The sequence below is a fragment of the Cupressus sempervirens genome, chromosome 5 (assembly GCF_028749045.1).
Source record: "Cupressus sempervirens isolate cs-2001-9-10 chromosome 5, ASM2874904v1, whole genome shotgun sequence".
Classification (NCBI taxonomy): Eukaryota; Viridiplantae; Streptophyta; class Pinopsida; order Cupressales; family Cupressaceae; genus Cupressus; species Cupressus sempervirens.
In genome coordinates this window covers 240919913-240934073 of record NC_143122.1, presented here as the reverse complement: position 1 = coordinate 240934073, position 14161 = coordinate 240919913, and the positions used below count along the sequence as shown (strand labels likewise).

Genomic DNA, 14161 nt, shown 5'->3' with positions numbered 1-14161 from the left:
TTTCATATGGGACTTTCGTCAGAAAATTCTAAGTTTCCAATGGTGTCGGACGCTATAAAATAAAATCCGGTCAATACCATAAAACACAGAAATTGTGGCACAAACTTTTTGAGTTTCCCTGTCGTTGTGCTACACTGTAAAAAGCAAAAAATACAACTCTTCTTCGAGAAAATTATAGTTGTTTCCTTTTATTCAATAGGTCAAATGAGTGTAGAGTGGTGGGAAAAAGATTTAATCGACGATCAATCGTTACCTTACGTCACCAAAAGTGCAGGCTTCTAAAAATGATAAAATCACACTGATGACGAATTTATACACCACTCCTGGAGCAAAGGAAACAAGTTCATTCTATAACATATTAGCTTGTCCTTAAAATAATAAGCTTTTATAACAAAATAAAAAATGGACAATGCGATGGAAATAGTAAATACGGTCGGGTAAAGTTGCACAGTTATTCACATTTTTAAAAAAAAAAATTGTTCTCATAATATATAGATTATGATCATTATAAATATTTTCTTATACGAATAAAATAGAGAATTGCTTACAAAGTACCAGGCATAATTAGTTGTAAAATATGCAGAAGTGGGGAAACACACCTATAATAGTTGGGTGGTCAAGGTGGTCGAAGTCGTTCTTCATTTATTCATCTTTGAAATAACTGATTTATTTTGAAATTTTATAATATGAAAAAAAAAAAAAAAATTAATATATAATAAAAATTAAAGATTATAAGTGTTTTCATTTTTCATTTATTTTGAGGAATTTAAGATGATTATTGCAAATTTAATGATGTATTCTTATTTAATTTTTTTAAAAATGAGCTCCTTTGGTATTGGATCAAACTTTGATTTTTTTAAAATTTAAAAATTATTCAATTCCATCTTATTAAACTTATAAATTGTAATCTTAGTTTTCACTCAAAATTCTATGTTTCATGAATAACAATTAACAAAAATCCCTCTCACATTAAAGGAAAAAAGAAAAGGATATGTACTATAATACAATCTATCTACACGTGAAGATAAAAATAAGTAAGTCTTCAATCCATTGTATGAAAGATTGATTTCGCGAATAATACTTTGATCCATATAGACATAAAAGTAAGTGTGGATGGAAATAAAAAATGTGAATTTTATGCACTTGTTCACTACTAATGAGGGAGTAAAGCTACATAATAAAAAATGCTAAAATCATTAAAATTCTCAATCATTATAAGTACAATGATCAATTGCATGAGCAAAAATATTGATAGGGATAAAAATAGATAACTAAACATAGAGAGATGGTGGATATATAGATGGATCACAATCAAATATTGAAGTGAATGAAATTTATAAAAGATAGAGGAGAAATGAAAGGGGGAGAAATCAAGAGAGAAGATGGGAGAGATAGAGCAATAGAATGATATCAACAATATACAAGACTATCGGCTTAACCCTTGCATCCTTAAAAAGTGCAAACGCTAATTCTTATGATGTAAATTAGTTTTCTTTTTAGAATAAAAAGCTTGTCACATTTTCATAAATTAACCTTGTACCTGCCAAAGCTTCTTTACAATTTTACAATTTATCTTTTCAGTTGTTTCCCACTACTTTGTTTTTCTATTTACTTGTTTTTTTAATCTTTCAATGCATTATTTATTTTAATATTATTTAAGACATTATCGGTTTTCTATTGTTTTCATTTTTTATTCTTTTATGTTTTTATTTTTAAATATGCACTCAGACGATTACATATTTTTGCCTTCGACGCATAAAATTGAAATAACCCTTCGTATTTAAAAATTGGTTTTTGCAATCCATTCCTGGTTTCACCAAAAATTTACTTAATGATTACAAGGAACTTACATTAAATATATGCTGCGTGCATTTTTTGAAAATTGTTAAAACATTCGGTAGTGCTGAATTAAGCCTTCAATGCCAATAATGTTTTGCAAATTACTAGAATTATACCAAAATGATCCTTGCATAGGAAATAGGATTCGGGTGCTTTACATATAAGGTTTTGATAAAAACCAAAACCAATTTGGGTATATCTATGCTTAAAAAGAAGATGAGCTTGCTTTCATAAATTAGAAGTCTAGGAAAACTGAATTACTTAAGACATTTTTTTACAAAATCTACTTGTGGATTCGTTTCGCTTTCTTTGCTTGTATTTTACCAGTTTCTTTAAAATAGCCCTCTCAACTCCAGCCGTAGAAAGCATCCTTGTATAGGAAAATTACCAGTCCTCTATATCATCTACATCCATCTCCTCTGGAATCTCACTTGACCTTCGATTCGCATTACTAATATTGTCATTGATATCTGATGTCGATAAAATGTCACCATCAGAAAAGAAACTATCCAACTCAGCCAAATCAATTTCAGGTGCTTCTGTTTCTTCATAATCCCAATGTTGTTTATTCCAATCTTCATAACCTCTTAAAGCTTCCAGCTGCGCATGGAGAGCTGGCTGTCCCAACTTCTGCATAACTGGTTTATATTCAGTAGCCAAAACGGATAGACTGCAAGTACTGAAAAGGCCACTGGAAACCAACCTCTCTGAGAACATTTCAATCTGTACACAAAAAAGCAATCTTAGCGAATGTATTTTCCATGTTCAAGGTTGAAATCATTCTTACATTCCAAAGTAGTCACCTTCAACTTTCCAATCTATTTTAGTTTAAAATAAACTACAAATACACACTAAGAACTAACATGCATACATAGCCATGTTCTATTACTCTCTCAAGTTTCCAACTCAATAAAATTGAAGAGCTTTTGCAATGGGCTTGACTTCACTATGATTTATTCAAGCCCAAAACTTCTAATCATTCAATCACAGAGCTTTTCTACATAAGCGATGTAGTACACAGTACAAGACATGTAGACTGCAGACAGAAAATTAAAAATAGGACCTGGACTGACTTAGAGCATATATCCTGAACCTCTGATAATTGATCAATTTAATTAAGGTGTTGAAACATAAACTTATATTTCCTTTCTTCACCATATAGATGACTCGAATAATTTTATGGGAATCTATGCAACCACCTTCCTTCTCTTTGCACTTCAACCAAGGACTGCTTCTGTCATAACTTAGCATGAAACTTAACAACTTACCCTCTTTTTGTATGAGGATCGCTCCACCGGCCAGAGTGCTGGACCTCGGATAGATTGCCATCTAGCCAGTTGCTCACATAGAGGAACAAGCATTGTCAAATTGATGAAACAAGAGCACTTAAAAACCTCTCCTGCCTAATTAATCAAAGTTGAAAGATTTACCTGGAAGGTGCAGGATGAGAATTTCCAAACAGAACTCCACGAGTCATGACAGATCCAGATATTGCTTCAACGAGAAATGCTGAATCAACTTCATCCCATTCTAGTAGTGCTTGAGTTCTTCTTCGGTAACGATAATTATTAGCTCCAAGAAGGCAATCAGAGTCACTCAAATAAGATAATGTGACCCAAGCATCATCTATTGCCTCCTCACTTATAAAATCTAATACTGCAACCAAAGAAAATAAGACAAGTTAATGACAGAAATTGTTAGTCAAAAACTTTTGTTTAAAGCTTTTGATAAAATAATACAGTGATTTCTTTATATAACTGACCTCAGAAATTTCACTCTGCTTAGATGAAAAAAGCCTACAATTATCAATGCAGTTGTGTGAGCATACTTGAATGGTCACACATACAACACATTTAAGTTTCAGGATTTACTTTCTTCAGGCTTTTTTAGTTTTTGAAAATACATACATGTACAGCATAATAATTATAAAATTAGAGGATTGGCAGCACATGGCATTGAGAATTGTGAATTAAAGCATAAAAAGCTAAAAGAGATTACTAATAGAAATACATACATTTTTTAAGAGCAGAGAATTATTATACACACATTGCACAGAACCTTAAATTCACAAATATGTAAGTGATTTGTCAAAGACTATGAAGAATTAAACCCATGTCAGAGAATCAAGCCCCACACTGCCACGTAGCTATAAAACTACAAAGCCGGTGTTATAAGTTAGCAGTTAAGTTGCTGATTTGGGTTTGGGGTTTGAGTTTGTGGGTTCAGGCTAAAAAAAAAATCTCATTTGGGTTCGTGGGTGGGATCGTGTGTACATGCGCATGCGCAAAAAAAAAGAAAAGAGAAACATGCATAATTGTAAAACTAAGTCATTTCATGGTATGAAAATATCAATGTTACTTGATCATTGATCAATGCCAAATGTCAAAGATAAACATTAAATATGTTGTTTTTTTGGGCTGCTCCAAAATGTATTAAGCACTGCCTGTGTAGGGTATATGTCTATTCATTAATTAGATAATTAATAATAAAAACAAATTTAATCTCTCTCTCTCTCTCTCTCTCTCTCTCTCTCTCTCTCTCTCTCACACACACACACACACACACAATATATTTCGTATATAATTATATATAGGTTTATCCGACTGAAGCTATCAAACATCAATAGTCCCTCTTAACTTAGAAGGATGAACACATAAGAATACATATTAATGTAATATTATAAATAACAATTTGAAGGATATCTCATTTGATATCTCAGAAGATTTCCACCATTTGATATCACATTCGATATTATGAGTATTGGTATTCCAAAATATCAACATATGATATTCACCAAGTACCTAAATAAGGTTTGATATCAAGAGTATTGGCCTTCCAGAATATCAATGATATTTACCAAGTACCCAAATAAGGTTTGATATCAGATCTGATATCAAGAGTATTGGCCTGCCAAAATATCAATGATATTCACCAAGTACTCAAAAGGTTTTGATATCAAGAGTATTGGCCTCCCAAAATATCAACGATATTCACCAAGTACTCAAAAGGTTTTGATATCACATCTAATATCAAGTGTATTGGCCTCCTAGAATATCAATGATATTCACCAAGTACTCTTTGAGTAATGGCCTCACAGAATGTTGAGATGCAAGACATTCACCATATACTCAATTTATTTGATCTCGTAATACAGGTTATTGTAAGATTGTCACCTTACAGTAACTTTTGCAAATACAAGTGACATCATTTGGAAGTCATCACTTCCTCATGATGTACACAAGGGGTAGACCCATGAAAATCACATAGCCACAAGGTATATTCATGAATCACAGTCCTCTTGACAACTAGAATTTATTGATTACTAGAGAATTAGTCTTAACATGGTTTACTCCCTTTGAATCAATAAGACTGAGATCATCGAAGGTTGACTGAATCACATCCTCTGTCTGCTCCCTCTCTTCTAATGAAATGCCAAACTCCCTTTGAATCTCAATCTCCCTTTGAGTCTGATATCAATCTTCCTTCTCCTGCTAGAAACATCCTCGGAAAAGATCAAGGAAAATAATTCTTATAGTACATAAGAAATACAAATAAGAATGTTAGTAATTTAACTCATGCCAGAATATAAATACTTAGTAATGTATAGAAGTTAGAATAAAACTATACTTCATCTTTACCTTTTATATTCTCGTAAAGAATCTCTTTATAATTAACAAATATTATATCGAATTATCAAATATCATTTTGAATGAACGTATATATACAAATATATATAACTATTATATTCAAACTTTTAATAATATTTATAGGTTAATTTATTATATGAATCATTTCTATATGAGAACATAATGTCATTATTATTGATACAAGTTAATGTATATAAATATAAATATAAATATATATAGAATTAACTAATAACTGTAACATCTATATTAATAACAATAACAATTATATTTATAAAATATACTTTTTCCCTTTATGGTGATGGGCCCACATCTTGCCCACTACCTTGGTTACTTTACATCACCCCGTTTACTTCTTTAAACTTTATGGTCCAAGCGTCGACCTTCCTCCACATCACTTATTGATGATTGGTCCGATATTCTCTAAGACTTCTTTGGTCTACCAATGAGGGTTATTCACAATGTTTGGGTGAATATTGTACTTCCCTGTGGCACATGAACTAGCTGGAAACTATATTTTTTAATCATAATTCATCCTTATCAAGTCTAATGGTCAAATCACTATTGTTTTCGCCTTTTTTTTTATATGGTTCCCACTCTTCTATTTGATGCTCAAATTCACTAGCCTCTCTGTAATATACTAATAGTCATCACAAACTTTTTCAGATGTTAACAGATCGAGAGTGCTTGCTATCCAATCATGATCATACAAATCATGCATGTGTTAACGATACATAACCAGACTGCAATCAATTATCACTCACATGGTCTTGTGAGAAGACAAAGCTATATAATTTAAGAACTATTGTTATAGTCATCGGTTATTCACATTAAAGATCAATAGTACCAATAATAATGCATGCGTTCTTCCTTATTAGTTCTGTCATAATTAACATCCGTGTCCCAGTTGTTCCTATCATGTTCGAGCTGTATCTATTCACCTTGTTTGAAGAGCTTTGAGGAGAATCACCGTTCATAGCCAATATGGAGCACTTTGGAATGTCTTTCCCCAATAATCATTGTTCTAGATTTACTTTATATGTCTGTGACAGAAATAATGATGTTCCCTATTATATGTGAAGAAGTTTATATCTCAAAGGGTTGGCTCAATACTTGATGTGTTTCTAATGAAGGGATCTGATGCATTTAGGAATTTCCATGTGTCGTATATCATTAATTCCATGCATTCTAAGAACGAAGATATATCATATTATTTAACAAAAGAATGTGCCAAGTATTTCTTCGGGAAATAAAATGGGTCTGTGGCATTGATCCTCTGGATTTTATTTTCCTATATATTTCTTCGTTGTTCACATGCTTCTTTGTACATTTGCAATTTTGGCTATGATACTATGTTGGTTTTTTCGGATCTGCTGCAAATGTATTAAGCACAACCTGTATAGGGTATATGTCTATTCATTAATCAAATAATAAATAATAATAACAAATTTAATCTCACATATATATATATATATATAGATTTTTCATATAACAATGAAGTCATATCTCAATATAAAGAATGCACACACACACACACACACACATGTATATATAAATTATATCTCATATATAATCATATATATATATATATATATATATATATATATAGGTTTATCCGACTAAAGCTATTAAACATCAACAAAATACTTGCTCATTAATTTATGTTCATGATTGTAAAGAAAATCATACATTGAATTACTAAATTGCAAAATGAAATTTCAAAACATAAACTAGTTCATCAAATTGGCAGATAGTAAAGTTTGAAACATAATGATAAATGACAAATGTTTGATAGTTAATCAATGATCAAACTCATAGTATCAAAGATGCAAATGCCCTTCAAGGGTCAAATGGGTCATCAAAAAATAAGGGGTCAATGGCTTCATCCCCAACTATATTTACATCCTCATCATTGAAACCAATTCCACTAGCCCCAAATGCTGTCACATCCTCCTCCTCATCCTCCTCAACATCTACTTAGGCAATTCTAGCTAGATCATGGACGATTATATCCAAGTCAGCAATCTCGGGTAATACATCCCACAACTTCTCTGACCCCTTCTGATATCTTGGATCCTTGTGTGACAGGAAGTGCCAATTGTTGTAAATATATACCAAGTCCTCAGCTTTCTTGGAACCCAACCAATTACCCTTCATTGAGTGGATAAAGGAGTATGTACTCCAATTCCACTTAGCAACAGAATAGCTTGCAACCTAGAGAAAACCAAAAAAATTTAGAAAAATTAGAAATTGTAAATTATATTACAATAGGAATTTAAGACTGCTAATTCTCCAAGCTAAGTGGCCATCAAAAAAGGAGAAAAAAAAAAACTTAAATACTTACTTGTGATAGGATCTTAATGGCAAGAGGTTGGAGGTACATGTAAGTACCACCATCCAATGGCATCCATTCTACTTTGGTCATTGATTGCATCAAGGTCTGCAAGTTTTTCTAAGACAAAATCTGCAAACTCTCTTCTAATTTTTGATGCCACCTTAGGATCGCTAAAGAGCCTGCTAAATGCCTTCGTAAATCCACTAGCAACCTCAGGATCTTTGTATGGTGTCACTCTACAAGGAATAGAAAGTATCTCACTGCTACAATACCTGAGAGAAAGCGCATATGCTAGGAGGTGTAAAGGCGTAGTCATCTTGTTCCTTGATGTAGAATAATTTTCTCCACCTTTTTGTAGAAGGTTTCCTCAAGATCTTGATCTCTCCTCTGAATGACCTGGGATGTCAAATGATGTTCATGTAAGTTATCTTGATGTAGTGTTAATTAAAATTAAAAATCAAAATCTCTCAATAAACAAGGATAAAGTATTGTTTAAAAATTTAAACTTACCATTTTCACTCTCTCTAGCACGGCGTCCATGACATCATATATGTCCCCCAAACAAGGCTCATTAGAGTCGACAAAACCAAAGCATCTACATGATGGGCTCGATGAATTCTAATACATATTCCACCCTATTCCAAAAATCATCACTCAAGATCAAATCCTTTACATTTTTAGCCCTTGTTGTATCAACTTGCTTCCTCCATCCACCTCATTGGTTGTAAATAACTATTTGGGACAATGCTTGTTTGACCCTAACAAGTCGTCTAAGGATGATTGTGTGAAGCAAACATTGTTTTAGCAACCTATTACCATGTTAATTCAAATTTTAAGTTAATAAGACATTTCAAATATGTAAACAGCACAAAAAACATTTTATTCAATTATGTAAAGTATGACACAAAAAGTTAAATGAAACTAACTAAAGTTTAAAATTTACCTTTAATAATTCCAAGCAAGAGAAAGTTTTGAAAATTGCTTGTGACATATGGTGGTTTGTCACAAACATTTGGATATCCTCACCCTCCTTGTACACTTTTTTCACCCATTCAATTTGGGTGCCAACTACTTTCATCACCAAGTTCAAGAAGTGGACAGTGCATGGTGTCCAAAAGATATGATCATATCGTGCTTCTACCAAAGCACCTGCAGCCATACAAACTTTAGCATTGTCCGTTATTACGTGGACAACATTGTCAACTCCCACAGACTCTATGGATTCAATAAGAAACCCGACAATAAAATTTGCATCCTTTACATGCCCTTTACAATCAACCGCCCTCAAAAACATTGTCCCCTTGGGGGAGACAGCAATCACATTTATTAATGGACAGTTTTGGTAATCTTTCCATCCATCAGAGACAATACTCAACACCATTTGCATCCAAGAATCTCTTATTGGTTTGAGGAGGGTCTCTACACTCTTTCTCTCACTATGCAATATGGTGGTTTTCAACATTGTTTATTTAGGACCTTGGTAACCACGAGGTGCTTCATTTAAATGCCTGCACCATCTCTCTCCAATATGGTGATCTCGCCAGATTGAATGGAACACCATTTGTAAAGAGGCAATGTCCAACCTTTATGTCAGCAATTTCTCTCAATTCATTTTGAAATGCCTTATCTAATGGGTCTCTCTTGGAGGATGGGGGTGTTTCTATTTCTGCTTCTTCCGTAGAAGGGGTAAGTAGGAAGGGATATTTGTCTTGTGGCTGTTTGAGAGGGTGATGTTGGTAGTTTTTGCTTTGTTCTATCATTTTTCTCCTTTGACACTAACCTATGAGCCTCTTGTTGTTCTTTAAATATGCCTGCTATTTGAGAAGCTGACAACCCCTTCATATCTCAACCTAGGGGGCCCTCACACATACTAATCCCTTGACCCGCAGGGCCTATGAAATGATGTTTAACTCGGTAATATGAGCTTCTATATTGGGTTTGGAAAAAATTACATTTCCATATATACCCTCCCCCTCCAACACATTGCTCAATTCTTGTTGTATACTTCCAAAAAGGAGAACTTTTATCAATTTTAAATCTTTGGGATCCCTCCCCACCCACTAAACTCTGACTACTCATTCTTGCAATCTATAACTAAAATATATATATGTATTTTAAAACTTTACAAAAACTTGATAAAATTTTAGAACAAAAAAACTAAAAACAAACTATCAAAAAAGCAAAGGTAAGGATCACATGTATACTTGGAACACTCAACACTGATCATTGGAAGGATTTGAGACTCTACAAACAATCTCTGCAACCTTCTCTTCAAACTTGAAAAATGGCCACACCAAAATGAGAAAGCAAATGAGATAGTAGATGAATGAATGTTTCTTATTAGGCTTCTTTTAGGATTACAAACAAAAAAAATTTAAAAATTGGTTATTTTATGTTTTTAAAATGACTTTTTTGGCCCCATGGGTCGTGGGTCCGTGTGGATTCACCCGAGTCAGCCCAAATTTGCCCGAGTCTGTTGTGGGTCCAGGTAGGGTTCTTGTTGGGGATTGTGGGTCCATGCAGGCGGACCCAGAGTCCTAAACAATGACCCTTCCCGGACCCAAAGCAGACCCATGCTCAAATCCAGGCTCGGATGAATCCACACCCATACCCGAGCTCCAAGGTCCGAACTCAACTTCGTAGGTTTACAACCTCCCTCTCCAGCAATTACTACTATGAATCCTCTTGCAGTGTAGCCTCTTTCCCTTCATGCAACCATTGCTTGATTTGTGAGATCCACAGTTACCTAGAGACAGAACATATTTAGTACAAAAGATGGGTATGGAAGCAAGGACATCATTTTTTAGAAAATAAGATGGGAGGCTACAAGGAAACACCAAAGTTAGAAACCATTCACTGTGTACAAGCTTATAAGCTAAAAATATTACAACATTTAGGAAAGAAAATCAAAATTTTTAAAAGAAAAAAAAATGCATTTATTGAATTGTAAAGAGATGAGATCTATTAGATTTCCACAATCCATGCTAATGTGCTGTCAAATTTCTGGATTTGATTGTGTATAATCTTTTACATCAACGTTTCGGATCATACTACATGATCCATCATCTGGATGCTAGAGAGATGTTCAAAACCTAGCTGATTCATTAACTCTCAAATAATAAACCCTAGACTTAGGAAGCTCTCAAAGATATAACTCTTTTCACTTCATCAATTGGTAAAAAAATCCTATACATAAACATCTTAACCCCTCTTATAGTTTCTTTTCTTAGTATCACTCTTGACATGGAAGATGAATTTTTGTGCTACAACATATGCTTGTTTATTTTCAAGTAAAACATATGCCTATATTTATTACTTTAAATTTTCTATTTTTTTCTATTTGACGTTCAAACAATTACTAACAATTTAACCCATTTATGATTACAAGAGACATCTACAATCTCTAGATCAAGTCTCGTATTGTCTAGATACATCCTCATATGTTTCTCTAATATAAAGATGTGTTTCACTAAACCTTTGACATCTCCTTGCTATCTTCAGTTGTGATCAATTTTAGGGGTGAAGGAAGTAGTCCTTGGGGGATCTTGAGGAGTCCTTGTTCTTGTTCTTTCAACATTTTTTGCTGTCCCATTTGGAGAGGAGTTTTGTACCACATGTTTTTTCTCCTTTTCCCTACTTGCAAGATATATCTTTTTCATTGTATTGTAGTTGTACATGGGTACCTAACATGGCAATTTTTCCAAGACCCATAATGCATCTCATGTTGCATATTGCACTTCCATTCATTTATTGTATCTCTTGCATATTTCTCCCTAAGTTGCACTCAAGGGGGGGTATTGGTGTATGCGCACATTGACTCAGTTTATTAGGCAAAAACACTTAATATTTAGTTTTTTTATTGGTAAAAGGCATTTTCCCTATTATATTATTTATCAAAAACAAATTACAATTTTGACCCATTCAAAGTGCAGGCGCCAAGGGAAAAAGGATTGGGAAGAACCCCCCGCCCCCCCATGTAGCCTGGAACGTTAGTCCTGTTATTGAAAATTACAATTGCCCCATCAAAAATGAGGTCTTTTAGAAGGTATAACTTCTAATTACATAGATGCAAATTTTCTGTAAAACCCAGGGCATGGGTAATTAATATGGTTCTAATATGGTAATTACGAAGGCCTTAATCCTTCATTCTAAATTCTTTCTTAAGTTATAAGTACATTTGCCTCCCTATCAGTGGTCTTAAAGAGGCCATTCTCTCTTTTATAAATTACAATTTTCCCAACTGTTATACTTTCTCCACATCGTTGATCTGATTTTCAAACTTTGTCTTTCCCTATTTCAGTGAATGTCCTTTAGCCCGTGCTCCCCTAATCTAAGATCATAACTTCATGTCTTAAACCAAGTTAGTGGTAATCGTTTTACTATTTTAATATAAAGTTATACCAATGCAGATCTGCAGATATGATTAATACTAAATAATCAAGCCAGTATTATGATTGGGCTGAGGCAATGCAGAGTATACACTGCTATCCTAAACTATAACAGTGACTATTGCTACTAAATAGGCATTCAATAAGTGCAGAAAATCATTTTATCATTATTATCATTATAAAAGGTTTCACTTTATACCGTCTTATTAGTTCCAGATCGGTTTACATTTAATATTTAGTTACTACAGTTGTACAGTATTTAATAATGTTAGGTGCATTTAATTTTTTGTCATTGACGTATCTGTAGGTCATTGTTCCTGTGCCTCATTACACGGCTATTTATTCTGGTACTTGTGATTTGTGTAATATCTCATTCTCATCAACACAATAGTCATAGGCTGGTGAAATAGCTTCTTCTGTGTTGCTTGTTGTTGTTCATGTGGAGGTTTGTTTTGGTTTGCAGGTCAGGCTCCTACGCACGTCGACAAACTCAACCATTTGAGTCTATTGTGATGGTGCTGAAAGGATTCACCAGCTTCTTCAAAGAAGATCAAAGAGTATATTCATCACATTGTATGAACAATATCATCACTACTTTCAATCATGGGAAAGAGATGCCAATTCAACCAATCTTTAAATATGGAAGGTTTCAAAGATGCTCCTAAACTTACAAAATTTAGCAGCTACAACCAGCACACTCTTATTATACTTCTTCTGGCCAATATATAAAGGATGGATACGAAGGCACAATGAATTTCATAGGATAAATTAGTCTACCCTAGGGTTATCTATAGAATAGTTGATATTATGTTTAACTTTGTGCTTATGATACCAGAATGTCACTTTATATATTTCAACACTTGAGAGAGTAGAATCATATCTCATTAGCAATTTCCTTAGTTGCCGATTAATGACATTAATCCGATTTGGGCACGTGAATCAGATCCGTGGATTCGGGATTTTTTTCCCCAATTATGATTCGTGGAAGATTCGTGCATGCATGCATACATACATACATACATACATACATACATACATACATATATATATATATATATATATATATATATATATATATATATATATATTTATATATTTATTTATTTATTTATATGCATTATATATACTAAAAAATAAGAGAGATACACATAATTCTAAAACTAAATCATTTCATAGCATGAATCTATGATTCTAGTATGCATCTATGAATCTAGTATACCTGATAATTGATCTATTTTCACGATTATAAAGAAAATCAACACATTCACATTGAATTACTAAAAGTGAAAGTTTGTAACATTCAAAATATAGATAATTGAACTTAAAGTTTGTAACATTATTTACTCTTAAAAGAGTCGAGAATCAAGACTAAAGTTTTTGATTTAATCATCAAATGGATTTTCAAGAAAATCTGCATTAGAGGGGTACTGATGAGCTGCAAGTGCTATGTATCACTAGAGGAACCCAAACCACTAGTAGTGGTGGGGATTGTGAACTCATAATCCTCCTCATCATCCACATCAATCAAAGTGGATCTAGCAAGATCCTAGATGGTCATATCTAAATCAGAAGTCTCGGGTGCTACATCCCAAAGCTTTTCGGGCCCCGTCTTGTACTTAGGATCCTTTTGTGACAACAAGCACAGATTGTTGTGAACGAACACAAGGTCTTCTGGTTTTTTTTCAGCCAACTGGTTACATTCGACTGAGTCGATAAAGGAGTAAGTACTCCAATTCCGCTCAGCTACAGAAGAGATGGCAACCTAAAGAGAAATTGAAAAATATCAATACAACAATCAAGATAAATTCAAGGAATTGAGTGATAACTTTAAGCTTAAGAAATCAACTTTAGGTACTAAATTTTACAAACTTACTTGGGATAGGGCCTTTATGGCAAGAGGTTGGAGGTACGTGCAGGCTTGCCCATTAAGTTACCACCATTTAATGGCATCCATC

General features: G+C 33.4%; 1 protein-coding gene across 6 annotated transcripts in view; it reads right to left on the bottom strand.

The window, feature by feature from the left end:
• Nucleotides 1-1949: 1949 nt before the first annotated feature.
• The window catches only part of ATRAD17 (RADIATION SENSITIVE 17), a 135145-nt gene continuing 122933 nt past the window's right edge, over nt 1950-14161 (bottom strand). For all 6 annotated transcript variants that reach the window (XM_089829454.1, XM_089829452.1, XM_089829456.1 and 3 more), the window contains 3 exons: nt 3270-3495; nt 3108-3168; nt 1950-2562 (listed from right to left, as the gene is read on the bottom strand). In XM_089829454.1, coding sequence (XP_089685580.1) covers nt 2224-2562; nt 3108-3168; nt 3270-3495 — 626 coding nt within the window. In that variant the 3' untranslated portion in view covers nt 1950-2223. The remainder of the gene's footprint in view (nt 2563-3107; nt 3169-3269; nt 3496-14161) is intronic.